Source organism: Hypanus sabinus, chromosome 22 (genome assembly GCF_030144855.1).
Source record: "Hypanus sabinus isolate sHypSab1 chromosome 22, sHypSab1.hap1, whole genome shotgun sequence".
Classification (NCBI taxonomy): domain Eukaryota; kingdom Metazoa; phylum Chordata; class Chondrichthyes; order Myliobatiformes; family Dasyatidae; genus Hypanus; species Hypanus sabinus.
Genome location: NC_082727.1, coordinates 49,525,273 through 49,542,326, shown reverse-complemented (window position 1 = coordinate 49,542,326; position 17,054 = coordinate 49,525,273). Strand labels below are relative to the sequence as shown.

At 40.6% G+C, this 17,054-nt stretch overlaps 2 protein-coding genes across 2 annotated transcripts; both read left to right on the top strand.

Annotated features, from left to right (window-relative positions):
• Positions 1–10,414: 10,414 nt before the first annotated feature.
• On the top strand, positions 10,415–13,266 carry LOC132379707 (alkaline phosphatase, tissue-nonspecific isozyme-like). Its single transcript, XM_059947997.1, has 2 exons — positions 10,415–10,520; positions 12,038–13,266. Exons 1-2 carry the CDS (start codon positions 10,415–10,417, stop codon positions 13,264–13,266), a joined length of 1,335 nt encoding a protein of 444 aa, XP_059803980.1.
• Positions 13,267–14,293: 1,027 nt separating this feature from the next.
• LOC132379782 (uncharacterized) lies at positions 14,294–16,837 on the top strand. Its single transcript, XM_059948066.1, has 2 exons — positions 14,294–16,461; positions 16,740–16,837. The coding sequence occupies exon 1, from the start codon at positions 14,305–14,307 to the stop codon at positions 16,135–16,137; it is 1,833 nt and encodes a 610-aa protein (XP_059804049.1). The 5' UTR covers positions 14,294–14,304; the 3' UTR covers positions 16,138–16,461; positions 16,740–16,837.
• Positions 16,838–17,054: the final 217 nt, after the last annotated feature.

Here is a 17,054-nt window from a genome sequence, read left to right as displayed (position 1 = left end):
TCTTAGTTTTTGGTCAACGCAATCCCAGCTTCAACCAAATTGTTCCTGTAGATTTATGAAACCAACAAACACTGCAAGTGTTAAGCAACACTTCTCAGTAGCAAACTTCCCTTTTAATCATAGACTGACAAAACATACAAAGTGGTAATCCCATTAAATACCACAAGACAAAGTGCTTGCTTAGAGTAAAGAGTGGGGAACTCACTGGATGCTAATCCCTGGATTTTCTATGCATGTGGAAAAATGCTCTTTTTAGTAATTAAGTATCAATTAAGAAACTGTAGGATTTAAAATTGTTTTTATGTAGGGATTCCAACTGCACATCATACTTGAGAGTATCATACTTACCACTGCCATGTAAATCTTTAGGACACGTACACTAACACAAAATTCCTTCCAAGTTAACATTTAACATTATGTACAGTTCTGGTCACCGAATTATAGGAAAGATGTCAACAAAATAGAGAGAGTACAGAGAAGATTTACTAGAATGTTACCTGGGTTTCAGTACCTAAGTTACAGGGAAAGGTTGAACAAGTTAGGTCTTTATGCTTTGGAGCATAGAAGGTTGAGGGGGGACTTGATAGAGGTATTTAAAATTAGGAGGGGGATAGATAGAGTTGACATGGATAGGCTTTTTCCATTGAGAATAGGGGAGGTTCAAACAAGAGGACATGAGTTGAGAGTTAGAGGGCAAAATTTTAAGGGTAACACGAGGGGGAATTTCTTTACTCAGAGTGTGGTAGCTGTGTGGAACGAGCTTCCAGTAGAAGTGATAGAGGCAGGTTCAGTATTGTCACTTAAAGTAAAATTGGATAGGTATATAGACAGGAAAGGAATGGAGGGTTATGGGCTGAGTGCGGGCCAGTGGGACTAGGTGTGAGTAAGCTTTCAGCATGGACTAGAAGGGCTGAGATGACCTGTTTCCGTGCTATAGTTGTTATATGGTTATTTTGGCTCAATGTTACAAATTACTAAGAGACAGCAGTTAAAACAACTTCCTTTACTGAAGCTCAATCAACTTCTAAACCAGGGATCCCTACCTGGGGTCCATGGACACCTTGCCTTAATGGTATTGGTCCATGGTATAAAAAAAAGGCTGGGAACCCCTGTTCTAAACTAAAAGCAGCATTTAATATGGCAATGCATTGTTTACCCTCAAACATTCCCACTCATTCTGCACATGGTGCAAATCATTTAAAACTCGGCAGGGTAACAAACACATCCAGTGCCTATCACTGTTCCTGTTCTCCATTTTCTTCATACTGGATTGTTACTTCATGAAGCAATGACATTCCAATCTCATTGTAGTATCTTCGGCTCTTTAGTCTTGTTGCTTGCAGAGTTATCAACAGAACAACCTTTGTTGAGGATATTAAACTCTTACTTATTTGCATGGTCTGATGCACCATTTTATCAAAAATTCTTAAGGACAATAAGAGCAACCAGTATTTCTCAATAGGTTGAGTATCCCTTATCTGAAAATCCAAAATCCAAAAACTTCTGTAATCTGAACATTTTCGACTGCTGACGTGACGTCACAAATGGAAAATTCCACAGGGCATTGAGAAGGTTCCCAGGTGATGCACAGGTCTCTGTGCTCCACCTGCAGTTCTGAGAAGTGACCTCACATATGAAATGAACAGAATTTAATGAAAAATTGAAAAACACTGTAAAAAGTGTTACGTCCGTAGCCTCCTCCTTTGTGAGAATTGCAAGGTCATCGTTGGGTAGGGTCAAGGGGCCCAGGAAAGGAGAATGGGACGTGCAAAATGCCTTGTTTCCCCGGCGATGTAAAGCTACGGGACATGGCCATTGTCTCCGGAAGACCAAGTTGTGTATTGAGTACTGTACTATTCATTGAAGCCCCTCAGGGGATGACCAGAGTGGGCTGGTTGAGGGATTGCATCATCCCAACCTGATTGACATCTGAGACCCCGTGAGGAAGTATAAAAGAGGGTCTGGGGAACAACCCCTTCAGACACACCAGAAGAAATGTTAAGTGACCACGTAACAGCAGGAAATCATCTGAAGGAAGCCATGTGCGTTCGATTCCATGGCTGGAATTGGTGGCTGGAACCACGGGAAAACAGCTTTTAGCTAACAACAGGGAAGCCCGCTCCCCTGACTCAACGGATCGGCATCTTAAAAGACCCGGGGCAAGTTTAAACTGCATCACTTTTAAACCCAACAACGCTGCAGCTTGGACGAACTGATACTGACTGTTATCTTTCCATCGGACAATACATTAACCCCTAGACAACGATAGAGCTATTTCTTATTGGTTATTATTATACCCGTGCTTAGATTTAGTATTGACGACGTATATTATCTGTATGTTTGCATTAATCTTATTTTTGTGCCCTTTATCAATAAATACTTATAAAAATAGTACCATCAGACTTCAACGGACCTCTCTATCTTTGCTGGTAAGTGATCCAGTTACGGGAATTCGTAACAAAAGTGAAAAATGAAGATTTCGATCGCGTATTGGAGTTGATTCGTCAGCGCTGGAGTGAACATATGTCACTTAACAGTGATTATGAAACAAGCAAATATCTTTCACAAACTGAAAATTGAAGGTAGTTGTGAGTATTCATCAGGCTGCTTGAAGAAATTTAAGAAAAGGCATGGCGTTGATTTTAAAGTGTTTGCTGATCACAAAGCAGCAGTGAAATTCATTGATGAATTTACAAAGATTGTCGCTGATGAAAATCTAACACCAGAACAAGTCTACAATGCTGACTGTTTTTATACCTTACATAAACCTAAAAAATATTAAAATACAAATCCAGTGTACTGTAACCTTTTAATCAAAACATGGCATTGTAGGTGGAGACAGAAAGCCTGTCATTGTGTGTTGTTTTTCAACAGCCGATTCAGGTATTTTCCCTATGCTCCTGTGCTATTTTTGTCACCCTGCTCACATTATATTAATGGTATGTAATACATTTTATTGTTAAGTACATATGTGTGATGAACAAATGAAAGACAAAAACTGCTTACCAGTAACATATAAATTCAGAATCGGAAATTATGGTGATATCAAGCTATCTCATTCTATTTTCCAAAATCCAAAAACTTTTCCAGCCCCAAGCATACTGGATAAGAGGTGCTTAACTTATATTATTCTTATCCTTCTGACCACTACTATGAACTTGGCCCATCAGAAAATGTTTTCTTGTGATTAAAAAAATTAAACTACAGATGCCATTAAAGGCCTGGGAGCTGAAAACTTTACATATCAAATTAAAAATTCTGATATGTGTTCTGAGCCAATAGAGAACAAGATTGGATAGTTTTTGGAAGTATTGACATTGAAACCCATGACGTTTATTGAACTGAATGAATATGACTGACTTTATTCTAAAGTTTTGTTCACAGTTTAATCTTGATGTGTGTTTTCAGGGTTAAAAAAAAACAAGGAGGTATTTTTTAATTGAACCTTTTGAAATATTTGCCAAATCTGTCAAATCAGAAACTATATAAATATAGAACTTTGAAAGCTACATCACATGAACGTGCCCTTTGGTCCCAGTGTCTGTGCTAACCATACCAATTTTCACCAATCCATTCTGCCTGCATGTGTTCCTATATTCCAGGGGTTTTCAACCTTTTTTATAACATGGACCAATAGCATTTTGCAATGGGGTCCATACACCTCAGTTTGGGAACTCTTGCTCTATTCCTTTCCTGTTCATATGCCTTTTAAATATTACTCTCATATCTGATTCCACCATTTCCTCTGGCATCGTGTCCCAGGCATCTACCATTGGACTTTCAAAAAAAATCTTGCCTTTCAATTTTACTTTGAAATTTCCTCCTTTCACACTAAACCAATGCCCTTTAGAATTTGACATTCCCCCCATGGGAAAAGGACTTTTTCTATCTACCCTAAGCCTCTCATAATTTTAGAAACTTGTAACAGGTCACCCTCAATCTCTGATGCTCCGGAGAAAACAACCCACGTTTGTCTTACCTCCCCCAATACCCGATATTCTCTAATCCAATCAAAATCCTGCATCCTCTCCAAAGTGTCTGCATCTTTCCTCTAAGATGACAATCAGAACCACACACAATACTCGAAATGTAGCCGCAACATATCTTTCTGACTTTTCTACTCAGGCCCCCGACCAATGAAGGCAAATACGGCATATGTTTTTTTTAACCAACCTATCAATATGTGTAGCCACTTTCTGGGAACTATGGACTTGCACTCCAGATCCCTCAGTAGATCAAAGCACCTAAAAGTCCTGCCATTTACTATATATTTTCTTCTTACATCTGACCTCCCAGAGTGTAACTCCTCACAAATCCAGATTAAAATCTATCTGCCATTTCTCCATCTAATTGGACTGTAGCCTGCTCTGTCTTTTGACAACCTTCCTCACTATTGGCTGCTGCACTGATTGCCATGTCATCTGCAAACTGACTTATCAGCCCACCTGCATTTTCATCCAACAAACAACAATGGTCTCAACATTGATTCTTGCAGAATACCACTGATCAGAGGTTTCCATTCAGAATAACACCTATCCACTATTTCCTATGACGAATACAACTTTAAATCTGGTCAGCTGATTCTCTATGGATCCCAGTGCCTTAATCTTCTGGCATGGCCTGTCATGAGTGAGTGAAGTCCATGTATATACAACATTCACTGCTCCACCCTCAACAATCACTTCTGTTACCTCCTCAAAAAATTCAATCAAGTTTGTAAGAGGTGAACACACCCACATAAAGCCGTGCCGACTATCCCTAATAAGTCTGCTTTGCTAAATGGAAGTAGCCTCTAACCCTAAGAAGCGCCTTCAAATATTTCCCTACCACTGATGGTAGGTCATTGGCTTATAATTTTCAGATTTTTCTCTGCTGTTCTTCTTAAACTGAGGAACAACACTGGCTGTTCTCCAGTCTTCTGGGATCTCACTTATGGCTAAAAAGGATACAAAGATCTCTGGCAAGCCTAGAGCTATATGAATGAAAAATCCACTAATATTTTTATCAGAAATTCATTCATGCGCAGTTTTTTTTAGGAGAAAACAACAACCTGGGTTCAGGGACTAGTTGGGGCTCAAAGTAAGTTTATTATCAATGTACGTGTATGTCATCATATATTACCTTTGAGATTCATTTTCTTGCAGGCATTTACAAGGAAATTAAAAAATACAGTAGAAGTTATGAAAAATTTTGCATAATCAATCAAATGTGCAAAATTGATTATTTAATTAATAAATTATCATTAACTATCATTAAACCAATTGTGCATTACAAGGAAACTTTACTAAATAAATATCGGACAGGAAATATTCAGACTGAAAGATGCTAGCATTATTCCAGTGTGAACTGATTTGTAACTACTAAATTAAACATTGTTTCCCAGATGTTAAGTCTGGATTTTTTACATAAACTGAGCATGTGTTCTCCAGGGAGTGGTGTTAAGTACCAAATATATTTTCACTAATGGAAGATTTTTAGACGACTGATAGGTGATTGTATGCAACTTCTGATTCATAGTAAATGGAAACTGTGGAGCTCCTACTGAACACAAAAAGCAGGTAATGAAAGTACGAATTCTGGCTTCTAAGTCTGTGTGGGAGGTTTTGAATACTTGATTGCTTCAGGCCTTTAGGCAGCTAAATGCAAATTCAGAGATTAATTTCTTTTCTCTGCCTGAAGGTTTTATTTTAAGTTCTGTGCTCACAGTTCTTGGTATTTGGCTCAGATAAAAATCTGATTAAAAGCATAGTCTGACAAAGTGAGCCTTGAAGCCCTGACAAATGGAGGCCCAAGATAATGCTCTTTGTTTTAAAGATAAAATATTGAAAGAGTTATGGATTGGTCTGGACACGGCCTTAATGGATGCTGTTATTCTCCAAACTGTAGGTGATTTATAGCTGGAAAAAGAATCTTCGCTGCAAAAGATGTGACAGGAAAAAACGCAATCTTCCATCTAGGAGTCTGATAGCAAGGACATGGGATGGTTGAATGCCCAGAACTATGCAAAGTGTTAAAAAGCTCTCAGTCTCAGCTCTTGTTTCATCAATAATAGTGACACAGGGAATATAGAGTTACATTCTGTCTGAGTCGCTGCCTTCTCCAGTGTGGATGCCTCCCATTGTGCACCAAGTTCTTCTTTGCACATGTTTGGGCCCCAGCTGGCTTAGTAAAGTGCTTCCTAAGTTGTTTCACCTGCTTCCCTGAGGTTGTGAGTTGTCAATCCCTTTGCTTTTACGTCTTGCCCTGAAGGTTCAGCAAAGAAGAGATGACCTATCGAAAGAAACTACACCTCGATAGACACATAACTTTCCTACTCATTTCCTCAACTGCTGCCAGTTAAGCACCTGGGGATGACTGCAGTCTGTCACAAATGTTTAGGTGAACAAATTTTTGCCTTCCTCTCATTACTTGCTTCATTTTCCAAGTATATTAAAGGATTCACATTTTTACCTACTTGATGTGTTTGGTTGAAGTGGGGAGTTGAAAGGTCCTTTTTTGCATTTAAGGTAAATTTTCATATTCAGAGGGGTCATCAAGCCAATTCTGTAGTTTAAAGTCACAGTTACTATAGTGGCTTTCACATCAACTTTGAAGTATGTACATGTGTTTGATAATTACTAAATATTGTTATTTTCCTCTTTTGTATTTGGGAGTGGGCACTCAGAAGTCCCTACACTGAGAACCATTTTGGATAAAAATTCTACTTATAATTGACTTAATATGAAGTCAGCTGCATGGCATGAAACTGATTTAGATACTGAAGTTGTTATCAATTATGGAAAACATCACTATTTTCATTTTGAATTAAGTCAACTAACTTTTATGTTCATTCTAATATGAAACTGATTAATTTAAGAAAATTGTTGCACAATGCAGTACATTTGTTTAATTTCTTTGATATATTCCTAATACTGTAATATTTCCAAGAAAAGTATGTCATAGCAAAATCAAGAATATTAATAATGACCAAACTTGTTACCTGTGTTCTTGTCCCATGGTTTAACAAAAAAAATTGATGAACATTTCAGAGTAGTCATATTTAATTCCTGCTTTATGATACATTCACTTGATAAATATTTACGAACTCAATACAAGTTTGTAAGTAAATGAGATAACTATTTTTGCCATTGATCAAATGGATAGAAAAATCCAAACAGAAAAAAATATTAATCACTAGTTGGAATGGTTTTATTTACATGATTACATAATGTGAATGCTGCTCAAATGTATTTACTTTTTCCTTTTTTTCTGCATTCAAAACGATGGAATTCCCCATGCATTGCAATAGATATGACTGTAATTTTCCAATCCCCCATAAGCCAGAATGCAGGTTTTACAGTTATATTTATAAAGAAAGTAAATGCTGTGATATCTTGGTGTCTTTATTAATCATTTTATCCTTAAGGGATATCAACAACATATTTAATGTTATAATAAAACATGATTCACCAGCCGTTTACCAAATGAGTTTTATTGTGTTAGGTATAGAAAACATCTATTATTGAAACTGGAACGCTAAATGCCTCTATTTCTAACACACTTCACTGAAATAGAATAAGTACTAGATTCAATATTAGTCCCAAACTTTTAACATGATTCACATAATGAGAGCAGTGATTTTGTTTCTGTTTATGAACTTTTTTAACAACAGAAATCTTTGGTATTTGTTGAAATTCTGTATCTTATACTGGAGTTTAATAAGAAAATGATTTGTCTTGCTTTGAAGCATGATGTGCCCACGTGCAAGGTTCTGTCTTGAGATTAGAATGATTTTAGTGGGGCATGAAGGTATCAGCAGTGTATGAATAGTTTCACCTAAGATTCACCTCCTGATAAAGGAGCCAACTCTTAAAAAGATTAGACAGTTTAATCTTTAAATTTATCTCTCCATTTGGAAATGCTAATGGTAAAAGCACAGGTATTAGCCCAAAGGTACTTCCCTGAATATTTTTTTGGAAATTTAGAAAAATTTTAGCTTTGCAATGTGTCTCAGTGGAATTGGGAGACTTCAGCTGTTCTGGACATTAATGCACATATCAAACATTCACTGAAATGCTTATGTCTGAGCCTTTTATAAACTATTTATGTTCAAAATTATTTCGCTTTCCAGTGGACCTGATGTGACAATGTATTCTCTGTAAATAACAATGTATTTCTCTTTTTGTAATAAGAACAGAAATTATTTTATATTAGTGGAAATGTTAAGAATATAAGAATATGGCTAAATAAATCCTGCTGAGGGAGTTGAGGCAACGTATTTCCTCTATTGCTTCCTTGCATCTACCTTTCTTTCCCCTTTATGAGTAAGAGACCGTTAGCTTTTTAAAAAGTGGGGGAAAGCAAAAATGCTGTGAAGCAAAGTATAGGACAATTGTAACTTTAACCTGCCTATTGAATAATTGTAACAAAGTGCTGCTAATATGCTGGTGTCTCCTATGAATCTATCTTCTAATTTAATATTTCACCTACTAGCTTGGCAATGATTGGCAGTGTAAGATTTATCATGTAATTTGTCGTGTTACTTACAGAACTAACACACATATTACAAGTCTCAGAGCTTAGAAATATTGGTTCTCAATTTTGATTGTAGATAGTATAGATTTCATGAATTCTAAAGAATATACTAAAAGTGTACATTAAAAACTATTTAAGGAGCCTCATTTACAGGTCTGAGGTGGGTTTCTTTTTCCCTTAGTAAACTTCAACTGCCAGCTATTGACACAAAGGTACAGCATTTTTTGATTGCCCAGATGATTAATTTTTTCATGTTGTCACTTCACTGCGTTTCTGGAAAAGTTACACAGAAAATACTGTGAAGACGAGCAGGTCAGGTTTGTTCGTTTCTTATGTGCTGTGTCATATGACACAGGTGATCATGATCTTTCCATGACCATGATTGTTCTTGGCAAACTTTTCTACAGAAGTGGTTTGCCACTGGGTTCTTCTTCAGGAAGAATACAGGACATATAACACAGAACAGTACAGCACAGTATGGGCCCTTCGACCCACAATGTTATGAGGACTTACTGTATGTAAACCTAATCCATTATCAATCTGCAAACACAAGACAGTATTATCAATCATGCAAACATGACGTGTCTTGGCCTGTATACTCTTTCCCCTATATGCTGCCTGGCTTGCTGAGTTCCACCAGCATTCTGTGTGCATTGCTTTCTCTCATTATCAATCTGATCCTTCTCTCCTATACAGACCATATCCATCCATTTTTCTTACATCCACCTGCCTATTTAAGAGTCTCTTTAATGTCCCTATTGTACCACTAGCCTTGTCAGTGAAATCCAACCACCTACTACACTTTGCTTAAAGAGAAACTTATCTTTGACCTGCCCTGAACTTTCCTCTGCTCACCTTAAATAGATGTCTTCTGGTATTATCCAGTGCTGCCCTGGGAAAAAGGTGCTAGATGCCCACATTCATAATCTTATATGCCTCAATCAAATCACTTCTCATCCCCCTTCATTCCGAGGAGATAAGTTCTAGCAGGCTCAGCCTTTTATCATAAGACATGTTCTCTTGGCAAATCTCCTCTGGACCCTCTCTGAAGATTCCACAAACTTAACAAAACATGTCAAAAAGAAATGAGACAGCATGAAATAAAAATGGAAACTACTGGAAAAATTAAGCTGGTCGAGTCACGGCTGTGGAGAGAGAAAAGTTAACATCTCTGATTCAGCCCTCAAAGAGAAACAAGTTAGCACACACTCAGTGACCACTTCACTAGCTACACCTGTACGCCTGTTCTATAGTGCAAATATCTAATCAGCCAATCATGTGGCAGAAACTCAATGCCTAAAATATGGTCTTGATATGGTCAAGAGGTTCATTTGTTACTCAGAATGTGGAAGAAATGTGATCAAAGTGACTTGCAATGATTGTTGATGCCAGAAAGGGTGGTTTGAGTACCTTGGAAACTGCTGATCTCCTGGGATTTTCATGTAACACAGCAGTCTCTAGAATTGTATGAAAAACAAAAAAATGACACCCAGTGAGTGACAGTTCTGTGGATGGAAACACCTTACTAATGAGAGAGGTCAGATGAGAATGACCAGACTGGTTCAAACGAGCAGGAAAACAACAGTAACTCAAATAACCACGCATTACAACAGTGGTGTGCAGAAGAGCATCTCTGAATGCGCAACATATTGAGCCTTGAAGTGAATGGGGTACAGCAGCAGAAGACCATGAACATATCCTCAGAGTGGGAACTTCGTTAGGTGCAGGAGGTACTTGAGTGTAGGTGACAGTGGAGGTGGGGAGGGTGATAGGTGGAACAAACAGGAGTTCTCTGATAGAGTGAAGACATATAAGCTACTATGCTATTCCTTAAGTGTATATAATTTGTTCTTGTGGGACATACCCTGCAGATCTGATTATGTACACTGGAAGATGAAAAATGGTGGCAGGCAAAAATGGCTCTTACAAAGACAGGAAGAACGAATATGTTATGTATAATTGGGAACTTGCCTTTCACATATCTCCTGATGAAAACACACTGAAAAGTAAGCCCTGTGTCCTCCTTTTCTATTCAAAAGACTCTTAGTGTTTGTGCATCTGGCTGACTGCCAAAGGCAGGGAATGTAACAAGTTTGTACTGTGCTTATGTTGACCATCTGTGTTTCTGCAGGAACCCAGGCTTTGCTGGCACTTGAGCCCAATTTGTCAACTCATTTTCTGGGCTAAAGCATATATGTAACACCAGGGAGCAAACTTTCCCCTTTTTGCAGAGCTTCATTTTTTATCTCTGTGCTAATTTGAGTATTGATTCTAGGTCTACAGAGAATTCTAACATACTCACATATATGCTCAGTAGTGCTGTGCAGTTACAGTGCAAAAACAAGCTTAATATTGAAATCTTAGGCTCCTGCCTGAATCTAAACTGATTTGATGGCTTTTCGTGAGTCTGCCTTCCATTAGGAAACAGCTGTTTAGTTATTATTTTTACTTAGAGATACGGTACAGTTACAGGCCTTCTGGCCTAAGGAGCTTGTGCCGTCCAATTACACCCAACTAATCTACCAACCCACATGTGGGAATGTGGGAGGAAACCAGGGCACCTGAGGAAACCCAGGTGATCATGGAAACTCCTGACAGACAATGGCAGGAGTTGAATCTGGGTTCTAGGGATTGTAAAGTGTTACGTTCATCGCCACACTACAATGCCACTCCAATTTGATTGGATACATCCCAATTGTATCCAACCTGATTTGCAGTTAAGTTTGGGTACATGTCAATGGAAACAAAGTTTTCTTCAAATAACTGGCTATCTGCATGCATAAGCAGCTGCCAAATTTACCATTTATAAAATGGTCAAATGCATTGGTGTCTTATTTTTGTATCAGCATTATCATGCACATGAAGGTCAAACATATATGATTAAATAGGTTGAATAGTGTGATACAGTGGTCTCTGAATTACAGTGATGATATGATTGTGGTGGATAAGGTGCAGAGATGAACATTTAGTTCACTCCCAGTGTTTACCCTGTAGCCACACTAACACTTGTGTGAAAATTTATGACCTCAAACAAGTTCAAATCTTCGCTGCTGTAGCTGTCCCACAAGAGTAAGTAGTCTGTAAAGTAGTTAAAGCCCTCAGGCAACAGTCCTGGGGCCCTATCCCTGCAATGCCTTTAACTTGCCTTCTTGCATCTGGATGTATAACTCCATTCAAATGAAAGTGGCTCTGAATAAACCTAGAAGAACTAGTTTTGATATGCATCTGGCCCCTTGGCTTAGGATGATCAGGTGTCACCTCTGGGCTCAGTGGAACGTACAATGTTCAGGCTCTTCAGTATCAGGACAGGGCTAACCAGTCAGCAGCTCATTCACATCTAAGCTGACAGGAAAGGATGAGTACATTTCAGGCCAAGGTTGAGAAATTCAGTGATAAAATCCATTAATTCAAGTTTCTGCTCCAGTTCACCTTCACTAGCCCAAAAGTAAGCAGTGAAGGTATTCCATTTTGGTTCCGTGTCGAAGGAAAACACGGAGGCTCAGCAGCTGCCTCACATTTACAGAAACCCATCTTCAATCCCGCACCGTGGGCGTGAGTGCAGCCTCCGTGCGCAGACAGTGTAACACCACCTTTGGCAATGAAGTGACGTCCATTCTGAGATGGGCTGAAGATGCAGGTAAATCCACGGGCATTGTTACCGCCACCCGGGTGCAGCATGCCACGCCCAGTGCTGCCTATGCACATTCTGTCAACCGGGACTGGTACTCGGACTTTGAGATGCCGATGGAAGCACTGGAGCAGGGCTGCAAGGACATCGCTCAACAGCTCATCTACAACATTCCTGGTATCGAGGTCATAATGGGTGGCGGCAGAAAATATATGTTCCCAAGAGACACCCCTGATGTTGAACATCCGGATGAGTGGAAAGCTAATGGCTCCCGGCTTGATGGGAAGAACTTGGTGGAAGAATGGAAACATATTAAAAGGGGCAAGAGAGCTCATTATGTCTGGAACAGGGAGCAGCTGAAAAAACTCGACCTGAACAAAGTGGACCACCTAATGGGACTTTTTGAACATGGTGACCTGCAGTATGAGCTGGAAAGAAATAAAACTTCTGACCCCTCGCTCGAAGAGATGGTAACAGTAGCTATTAGGATTTTGAGCAGGAATCCAAAAGGCTTCTTCTTACTAGTGGAAGGTGGCAGGATAGACCATGGGCATCATGAAGGGAAAGCCAGGTTGGCTCTATACGAAGCAGTGGAAATGGACAAAGCCATTGGGAGGGCTGGCACATTGACGAGAGACACTGACACTTTAACAGTCATTACTGCTGACCATTCTCACGTTTTTACCTTTGGCGGCTATACATTTAGAGGAAGCAATATATTTGGCCTTGCTCCCTTTTTAAGTGATGTGGACAACAGGTCATTCACCTCGATATTATACGGAAATGGACCTGGCTATGCAGTACAAAATGGAGAGAGACCAAATGTTTCAACTAACGAGATCCGCGAGAACCATTACGTGGCGCAGTCGGCCGTGCCCCTGAATCAGGAGACTCATGGCGGAGAGGACGTTGCCATATTTGCGAAGGGCCCAATGGCCCACCTCCTCCACGGTGTACACGAACAGAACTACATACCACATGTGATGGCGTATGCAGCCTGCATCGGACAGAACAAGGACCACTGTGCTAATCTCAACACGGTGCCTTGTGACAATAGTGCATGGGTTGCTCAGGGCACCAATGCCATTTTGTTCGCTCTGCTGGCACTATTGACCTGCGTCTAGCACCATAACCTTCCCATGACTCTTCCCTCTGACCACAATACTTCAGAAACTATAACCATTTGTGCTGTCTTTACGACAGCTATTTAGTTTATAATATTTTCGCTTAGTAATTCATTCAATAGTATTTTCTAGTTAGAATTAGAAGTGTTTAAAGTGTATTCATTGCATGTAAAATATATCGGCATGCGATGACGTCACATCCGGTTTCGCCGCGTCTTGTGGGAAAACACCGGTTTGAAATTAGCGCGAGGGTGGGGGCTTTCCACGAGGCTCACCTGAGCACAAGCAGTTTTGCAGGCATGAGAAATCACAGTGAGAGCAACGCTGTAAGTTAATAGATAATCGATATATTGAACTAAGATGTTAATGCCGATCCTGTTAGAGGTAACGACGGTAGATAATGTTTATGCTTTCGTTAGTTAAAGAGTCGCGGATAGTTTGCATGGAAGTGTATTTAAAGTAGTCAATGGAGCAGGTAAACTCTCCCTGTATACTGCACCTTAGTGTAATGTAGTTATAGTCACCTTTGCAAGTATTTACACTTGAAATGTGATATTAAGGAAGGAACAAATACTGTATCAATCTTGTATTGTTTTATCAACAGTTTTCACCATATGTTAATGTGAAGAGTGAACAGTAAATGGTTAATCTTACTGCGATCTGGTTCTTATTAACTGTGGTTTATCCGGACGTTAAATTCGGCGTTTCGTTACACCCGAAGGAGAACGTTACAGTGAAAAAGCGGCATTATCAGGTGTTTCAAGTGCTGCAATGTCAGCTCAATCCAGCATCAAGTCGACGCCGCCCAGCGACAAGGGCAGTAAACCGACATCAAGTAAGCCCACACAGGCAAGAGCCAAGGCAGAAGCCGCCAAGGTACGACTGCATTACGCCAAACAAGAGGCAGTTTTGAAAATGAAACTGGCCACCAAAGAAGCCGAAAGGGCCGCCAGACAAAGAGAAGAGGCTGCCAGAGAAGCCGAAATCCAGAAAGAAAGGGCCGCCAGAGAAGCCGAAGAGGCCGAAACCCAGTTGGAAATGGCAAAAATATCGACAGAATTGCAAGTGCTGCAGCGAGAAAGAGAAAAAGAAGCTGCCATGGCGGAAGCAAAGTACATAGAAGAAGCTGAAGGGTCGCGTGATCTGACCGCAGTAAGATCTACTTTAGAAAGGACCAGACTGGAACGCACAAGCGACTATGTACAATCTCAAATAGACAGGCAGGCTCGTCTCCCCTCTCCATACGTATTCGATAACTTCCCCAGCTACGAGGAACCTCAGAGAGTCACGATTGCATCACATCCATACGAGGAAGGAAATTTACCCTCACGGCTCCGTGATGAAGTCAAGAATGAAAGAACCGTCAACGCTCCTTCACCCCCACAACAGGACGGCGGGGAGGGAGAGGTTCACTCCGGGACAACAATTGTCAGCTCGAACTGGACAGAAGTTTGCGGTCAAACTCAGTCAAGCCGTTCTTGTTCCGAGATCTGCCTCACTAAGGTGTACCCTAAAGGAGCCAAAGACATGGCCATCAAAGCCTATGTGATTCTGGACGATCAGAGCAATCGTTCACTAGTCAGTCCAGAGTTCTTTAAATTGTTCAACATTGAGAGTGAGCGGTTCCCATACTACCTCAAAACTTGCTCAGGCAACATGAAAACCCAAGGAAGGAAGGCAGAAGGCATCCAGATCGAGTCCCTGGATGGTAAAGTCGTCATCTGTCTCCCTCCGCTCTTAGAGTGCAATGAAATCATGAATAACCGCGCTGGGATCCCGACACCAAGTGCGGTGCTACACCAGCCGCATCTCCACCACATCGCCAAACACATCCCAGAACTGGATCCGAAAGCGGAAATACTCCTGCTATTAGGAAGAGATGTTATCCAGGTACACAAGGTTAGGCAGCAGATCAATGGACCACTCAACGCCCCCTTCGCGCAACGTCTGGATCTGGGCTGGGTGGTGATAGGAGAGGTGTGTCTCGGTGACGTACACAAACCGATGGTTAACACACTCAAGACCAATGTGCTAGAGAGTGGCCGCCATTCAATCTTTCAACCCTGCCCGAGTGTCCCGTGCATCAAAGAAGCACAACAAGACATTACCAAGCGTAAAGTAACCGACGAGACGCTAGGTCAGTCAGTTTTCGTTCAAACCGAGCACGGAAACAAACTTGCACAATCAGCTCAAGATACCATTTCTTTAAAACCCAAAGACACCAAGGTCTTCAGAGATGAAGCAAATAATGGGGTTGCCCCATTGCCTATCAGAGAACCATGCCAGCGCTCACCAGATAACAAAGAGCAGGCAGTCAAACGGTTCACGTCCTTACGGAAAACCTGGAAAAGGAAACCTGAGATACAGCAACGCACCCGATTGGCCCACGAGGTACTGTGCACCCTAATGGCAGAGGTCACAGCCATTATAAACGCACAATCATTCCTACCTGTGTCTTCTGACCCAGAAAACCCCTTTATACTTTCGCCATCAATGCTCCTTACACAGAAGGCAGGGGCACCTCCTCCACCAGGAGACTTTTCAGACAGGGATCTGTACACAAAGCAATGGAGACAAGTCCAGGCTCTGGCAAATCAGTTCTGGTCTCGCTGGAGACAAAAATATCTACCTTTGTTGCAACAGAGACAAAAGTGGACAGAACCCCGAAGGAATCTTCAAGTTGAAGACTTAGTCCTGCTCAGGGACAAGCAAGCCACCCGCAACAGCTGGCCAACGGCCAGAATCACTGCTACATTCCCTAGCGAGGATGGACATGTCAGGAAGATCGAATTGAAGACTACCGACCAAGGCGATGTGAAAATTTACCAAAGGCCAGTTACAGAAGTTATTCTACTTCTACCCAATGACTGATTAAGAGACTAAGTTTTGTACTCTGCTCATTGTGACCTTACGAAGGTCAAGCGGGGAGTGTGCTGTCTTTACGACAGCTATTTAGTTTATAATATTTTCGCTTAGTAATTCATTCAATAGTATTTTCTAGTTAGAATTAGAAGTGTTTAAAGTGTATTCATTGCATGTAAAATATATCGGCATGCGATGACGTCACATCCGGTTTCGCCGCGTCTTGTGGGAAAACACCGGTTTGAAATTAGCGCGAGGGTGGGGGCTTTCCACGAGGCTCACCTGAGCACAAGCAGTTTTGCAGGCATGAGAAATCACAGTGAGAGCAACGCTGTAAGTTAATAGATAATCGATATATTGAACTAAGATGTTAATGCCGATCCTGTTAGAGGTAACAACGGTAGATAATGTTTATGCTTTCGTTAGTTAAAGAGTCGCGGATAGTTTGCATGGAAGTGTATTTAAAGTAGTCAATGGAGCAGGTAAACTCTCCCTGTATACTGCACCTTAGTGTAATGTAGTTATAGTCACCTTTGCAAGTATTTACACTTGAAATGTGATATTAAGGAAGGAACAAATACTGTATCAATCTTGTATTGTTTTATCAACAGTTTTCACCATATGTTAATGTGAAGAGTGAACAGTAAATGGTTAATCTTACTGCGATCTGGTTCTTATTAACTGTGGTTTATCCGGACGTTAAATTCGGCGTTTCGTTACACCCGAAGGAGAACGTTACATCCATTAATTCAAGTTTCTGCTCCAGTTCACCTTCACTAGCCCAAAAGTAAGCAGTGAAGGTATTCCATTTTGGTTCCGTGTCGAAGGAAAACACGGAGGCTCAGCAGCTGCCTCACATTTACAGAAACCCATCTTCAATCCCGATGAGTAGTTTGCTCATTCTCCCTGCACTGCATAGTATTTGC

Coding starts and splice junctions, on each gene's coding strand:
- LOC132379707 (XM_059947997.1), top strand. CDS start 10,415: ATGGTGGCAGGCAAAAATGGCTCTTACAAAGACAGGAAGAACGAATAT. Junction 10,521..12,037: donor TGATGAAAACACACTGAAAA/GTAAGCCCTGTG, acceptor TCACATTTACAG/AAACCCATCTTCAATCCCGC.
- LOC132379782 (XM_059948066.1), top strand. CDS start 14,305: ATGGCAAAAATATCGACAGAATTGCAAGTGCTGCAGCGAGAAAGAGAA.